Source organism: Scylla paramamosain, chromosome 44, assembly GCF_035594125.1.
Source record: "Scylla paramamosain isolate STU-SP2022 chromosome 44, ASM3559412v1, whole genome shotgun sequence".
In the NCBI taxonomy this organism is placed as follows: domain Eukaryota; kingdom Metazoa; phylum Arthropoda; class Malacostraca; order Decapoda; family Portunidae; genus Scylla; species Scylla paramamosain.
In genome coordinates this window covers 9,507,661-9,513,613 of record NC_087194.1, presented here as the reverse complement: position 1 = coordinate 9,513,613, position 5,953 = coordinate 9,507,661, and the positions used below count along the sequence as shown (strand labels likewise).

At 41.1% G+C, this 5,953-nt stretch overlaps 1 protein-coding gene across 1 annotated transcript; it reads left to right on the top strand.

Moving 5' to 3' along the window:
• Window positions 1-2,701: 2,701 nt before the first annotated feature.
• LOC135093969 (uncharacterized) lies at window positions 2,702-3,028 on the top strand. Its single transcript, XM_063993650.1, has one exon. It carries the CDS (start codon window positions 2,702-2,704, stop codon window positions 3,026-3,028), a length of 327 nt encoding a protein of 108 aa, XP_063849720.1.
• The last annotated feature ends 2,925 nt before the right edge of the window (window positions 3,029-5,953 follow it).

Sequence of the window (5,953 nt, the reverse complement as noted above, 5' to 3'; positions counted from 1 at the left end):
AACATTCATGGTGAAATTTGAATACCCTTTCCATTCAACTCCAATTTTACTGTCATATTACATCGTCATATAGTTCTGTAGCTTGTTTTTTAGACGGTATTTACAGATTTGTTGGATAATCCAGCCACTGGGGGCACCATACCGCATCGGTCGCGGCCCGGGTTACCAATGACCGGGCACTGTGCCTTAACAGGGTACCGGTGGACAGTATGTGACTGTTGGGAGGAGGATAAAAAGAGGTGGAAGACGGTTTCGGAGGAAGCAAGAAAGAATGCAGGACAGAAAAGTAAAGATAAAAGTTGGGTCTTTAAGTGTTGGCACCATGACTGGTAAAGGGAGAGAATTGACTGACATGATGGAGAAAAGAAAGATAGATATCCTGTGTACAGGAAAATAAATGGCGGAGAAGCTAAGCGAGGCTGATTGGAGGACGTTGCAAGTTGTTCTATTATGGCGTGGATGGAAGAAATGGCATTGGAGTAATAGTGTAAAGGAAAAGTATATCAACAGTGTACTGGAAGTAAAGATGGTATCTGATAGAGTAATGAGTTTAAAGATGTAAATTGAAAGGATACAAATGAATGTGATCAGCGCATACGCCCCACAGGTGGGGTGTGAGTTGGACGAACAGGAGGAGTTCTGGAGTGAGGTGAAGGAAGTGATACAGAACATCCCCAGAGAGGAGAGGATTGTTATTGGAGCAGACTTTAATGGACATATCGGAGAAGGAAGTAATGGTAACGAGGATGTGATGGGCAAATATGATGTGGGAGAGAGAAATGCGGAGGGACAGATGGTTGTTGGCTGTGCGAAACGAATGGAGATGGCATTAGTGAACTCCTATTTTAAGAAGAAGGAGGAGCACAGAGTTACATATATGAGTGGAGGAAGAAGCACACAGGTAGACTTTTTACTGAGTAAGAGATGCTACTTGAAAGAGCTTAACGATTGTAAGGTTGTGCCCGGGGAGAGTGTGGCAAGACAGCATAGAGTGTTAGTTGGGAACCTGAGCCTGAAAGTGAAGACAAGGAGGAAAGAAAGGACTGAACCAAAGATCAAATGGTGGAAACTAAAGGAGGAGTACAATACAGCATTTAAGCAGGAGGTGAGCCATGCTTTGGCAGAAAGGGAAGAGGTCAGTTCGGAGGAGATCTCTGAAAAGGTGAGAGAGAAAGCCATACATGTACTTGGGATGACATCAAAACGAAGAAAAGAAGACAAGGAAACCTGGTGGTGGAATGAGGAAGTGCAGGATAGCATAAAGAAGAAGAGGCTGGCAAAACGAAACTGGCACAGACATAGGGACGAAGGAAGTCTTCAGGAATACAAGGAAATGTGTAGCATAGCGAAGAAGGAAGTGGCAGGGGCGAAGGAAAAGGCATATGAAGAGTTATATGAGAAGTTAGATACTAAGGAAGGGGAGAAAGACCTCTACCGACTGGCCAGACAGAGAGACAGATGGGAGGGATGTGCAGCATGTTAAAATGATAAAGGATGCAGACGGAAATATACTGACAAGGGAAGAGAATATATTAAAAAAAAGATGGAAGGAGTATTTTGAGGATCTGATGAAAATCGAAAATTAAAGGGAAAGAAGGTTAGAGGAGGTGTAAGAGTTAAATCAGGAAGTACCAAGGATCAGTAGAGAAGAGCTGAGGAAGGCTTTGAGGAGGATGAAGGGAAGTAAAGCAGTAGGCCCAGATACCAGTGGAAGCATGGTGGAATTTAGGAGTGATGGCAGTGGGTTGGATAACCAGACTGTTCAACGGGATCTTGGAAGGCGAGATGATGCCAGATGTGTGGAAAAAAAAGTGTAAGTGCCAATTTTTAAGAAGAAGGGAGATGTACAAAACTGCTGCAACTATAGAGGAATTAAGTTGTTGAGTCATTTAATGAAGATATGGGAAAGAGTTGTGGAAACGAGATTGCGAACAGTAGTGAGGATCAGTGATGACTAGTTCGGATTCATGCCAGGGAGAAGTACAACGGACGCAATATTTGCTCTGAGGATGATGGTAGAGGAAGGACAGAAGGGGCTGCATTGTGTGTTTATAGATCTAGAAAAGGCTCATGATCGGGTGCCGAGAGAAGAGCTGTGGTATTGCATGAGTTGCTCGGGAGTGGCAGAGAAGTATGTGAAGGTGGTGAAGGACATGTACGAAAACAGTGTAACAGCAGTAAGGTGTGCTGCAAGAATGACGAAGGGTTTCGGAGTGGAGGTGGGACTGCACCAGGGATCGGCTTTGAACCCCTTCCTGTTTGCAGTAGTAATGGACAGACTGACTGATGAGGTCTGATGAGTGATCTGTTGCGAAAACCGGGAAGAAGTGGAGACAGAGTTTGAGAGGTGGAGATATGCACTGGAGAGAAGGGGGTTGAAACTGAGCAGCACCTAGACTGAGTACATGTGTCTCAACGGAGGTGATAGGGAGACAGTAAGGCTATAAATGGCAAAGGTTGATGAATTTAGATATTTGGGGTACACGGTACAGAGAAATGGAGACTGTGGTAGGGAGGTAAAATAGAGAGTGCAAGCGGGATGGAATGGGTGGAGGAAGACGGCAGCAATGACATGTGACAGAAAGGTTTCCGCAAGAACAAAGGGAACGATTTATAAAACAGTAGTGAGACCCGCCATGCTGTACGGTATGGGAACAGTACCACTAACGAAGAGCAGGAAGCGGAGTTGGAAATAGCGGAAATGAAGATGTTGCGATTTGCTCTTGGAGTGACGAGGATGGATAAAATCAGAAATTATTACATCAGAGGAACAACACACGTACCTTGGTTTGGGGACAAAGCAAGGGAGGCTAGGCTGAGGTGCTTTGGACATATCAGGAGAAGTGACGAGGGGTATGTGGGAAGGAGGATGCTGGACATGGATCTACCTGGTAGGAGAAAGAGAGGGAGACCAAAGAGAAGATTTATGGAAGCTGTGAAGGGAGACATGCAAGTGGTGGGCGTGACAGAGGAAGACACAGAAGATCGAGCGTATTGGAGAAGAGTGATCCGCTGTGGCGATCCCTAAATTGGAAGCAGCCGAAAGAAGAAGATTTACATATTTGTTGGATGTAGCTAGCCTATTAGGAACACCTGCAACCTTTAGGCTGCGTATTTACTAGCCACTAAAGTCGTTTCTCTCATTTTTTTTTTTTTTTTCGTATTCAGAGTTTTTTTTTTTTCTCAAGAACGTTTCTTCATTATTATCAATTTATTATGTTATCAGTACAAATGAGTGTATGCAATTATTGATGCAGGTATATATATATATATATATATATATATATATATATATATATATATATATATATATATATATATATATATATATATATATATATATATATATATATATATATATATATATATATATATATATATATATATATATATATATATATATATATATTAACTACTGTCGAATTACTAATACACCAACTATGTTTTATTTTAGGTATTTATACGTATGTTTTGTTATTATCTTATATCGTTCTTATACCGATGCTTGGTGCGGCCTTGCCCTGTCTGCTGCTGTTAGTGTATACATTTGTGTATTTAGCCGGCTCATTCCACTTTTTTTTTTTTTTTCGAAATTGGTGAAGATAATTTTTAAGGTTAGAAACGTGTTTACATTGTTCTAACTTTTTGGTAAATGTAACCTATATCTGAACTCATAACTTATTAATTACCCAGCTGTGATCATCCCCCCCCAGCGCTTCCCCTTTTGTCTCAAAACTCATGGGGGCAGTCACGGACTTCCCTCCAAAGACGATTATGTTCGTTTACACAACTTCACATGATTTAGTAAACGCACACCCTGTATAAAAAAAAAAAAATAAATAAATAAATAAATAGATAAATAAATAAAAATAGTAATAATAATAATAACAAATAAATAAATTAATTAATAAATAATAATAATAATAATAATAATAATAATAATAATAATAATAGGAGTAATAATACTATTGCGACTTCCCGCCATCGGGAGTTACCTTTTAACGGTGACGGGGCTCGCTTATAACTAGAGGGTTCGGTGCCCGTTGGTTCCATGGAACAAGCGCTCTCCCTTTGGCGCCATTATGACCACGATGATAAGGCGCCTTCATTTTTTTTATTTATTTATTTATATTTTATTTATTTACTTTTTTTTTATCAGTCGATTAAGAAGGCGACTTCTACATCAGCCTTTGGGACCCCGTCTGCCGAAACGATAATTACTCCCAGCTAGGTGTGAAGCATTGGATCAGAGATGCTGTGATCCTATCAGTAACCCAGCTGTGACCTCACTGAACGTTTCCCTTTGTTTCTCACAACTCAAGGGGGCAGTCACATGTGGCCTGCTCTCTATAGACAACTTTCTTTCTTCACACAAAACTACAAGCAACTAATTAAACACAAACCCTTCACTCAAAGCTCAAAATTATCATGGGCGACTCCTACAACAGCCTCGGAATTCTCATCTGGAGAGGGGACCACAAATGTCCCCAGGTCTGACTGCTTCTCCTATCGACGGGATCCGCCTCTGTGTGCTGTGCGCATAACAGAGGTGACTGGCATGGAAGCGTACATACATTCCTCACTCTTCCTTTCGACCTAAACCTTCCAACCTTTGGTTTAACATCGCCTGTTTTCGTGCTATACATGATAGAAAGGTGGCCCACAATAGGTATTTGAGCCTTCCACCACCTGAATCTTCATATTTCTGTTCAGAATCATGCTAATTATGTTCTCCAACTGGCCAAAAACTCCATTAATAGAGATTGTCAAAATCTTTCAAGATCTAACGTCCCTCGTTACTTCGTACACCTAACCAAAAACATATTCAATAAGTAGTACTTGATCTTTCCCTCCTTTATTTCAACCTGATGGCACTACAGCCATCTTATCTATTTCTAAAGTTGAACTCTTCGCTCAAACCTTTCATAAAAACTCTATGTTGGATGATTCAGTCTTGTTCCTCCCTCACCTCAACCTCAACCGACTTATTCATGCTATCCATTAAGATTCCTCGCTGTGATGTTTTCCATGCTCACGCTGGCCTTAACCCTTTTCAAAGGCTTATGGACCTGAGGAGATCCCTCCTACTGTTCTCCGAAATTGTGCCTCCGTGCTTGCACGTTGTCTTGTCAAACTCTTCAAACTTTGCCGAATAACATCTACCTTTTCATCTTGCTGGAAGTTTGCCTACATTCAGCCTGTTCCTGAAAAGGGTGACCGCTCTAATCCCTCAAACTACCGTCCTATTACTTTAATTTCCAGCTTCTCTAAAGTTTTTGAATCTATCCTCAACAGGAAGATTTTTAAACATTTATCACTTCATAACCTTCCATCTGAGCGTCGAGGCAGCTCCAGTGGTGATACTCTGGCTTTCCTTACTGAGTTTTAGTCACCCTCTTTTAGGGATTTTCATGAAACTTTCCCTGTTGCCTTAGACATATGAAATTCTTTTGATAGAGTATGGAACAAAGCTTTGATTCCAAAACTATCCTTCTATACCTTCTATCCGTTTCTCTATAACTTCATCTCAAGTTTCCTTTCTGACCGTTCTATTTCTGCTGTGTTAGACGCTCAATGCTCTCTTAAATCTATTAATAGTGATGTTACTCAGGATTCTGTCCTGTGACACACTCTCTTCCTGTTATTTATCAGTGATCTTCTAAACCAAACTTCTTGTCCTATCCACCATTACGCTGATGATACCACCCTGCACTTTTCCACATCTTTTGATGGACGTCCAACCTTTCAGGAAGTAAACAGTTCACGCAGCGAGGCCACACAATGCCTGACTTCCGATCTCTGTAAAATTGATAATTGGGGTAGAGCAAACTCAGTATTGTTTAATGTCTCTAAAACTCAATTCCTCCATCTATCAACTCGACGCAACCTTACAGACAACTATCACCTCTTCTTCAATGGCACTTAACTCTATCCCTCCTCTACACATCCTCGG

Coding starts and splice junctions, on each gene's coding strand:
- LOC135093969 (XM_063993650.1), top strand. CDS start 2,702: ATGAAGATGTTGCGATTTGCTCTTGGAGTGACGAGGATGGATAAAATC.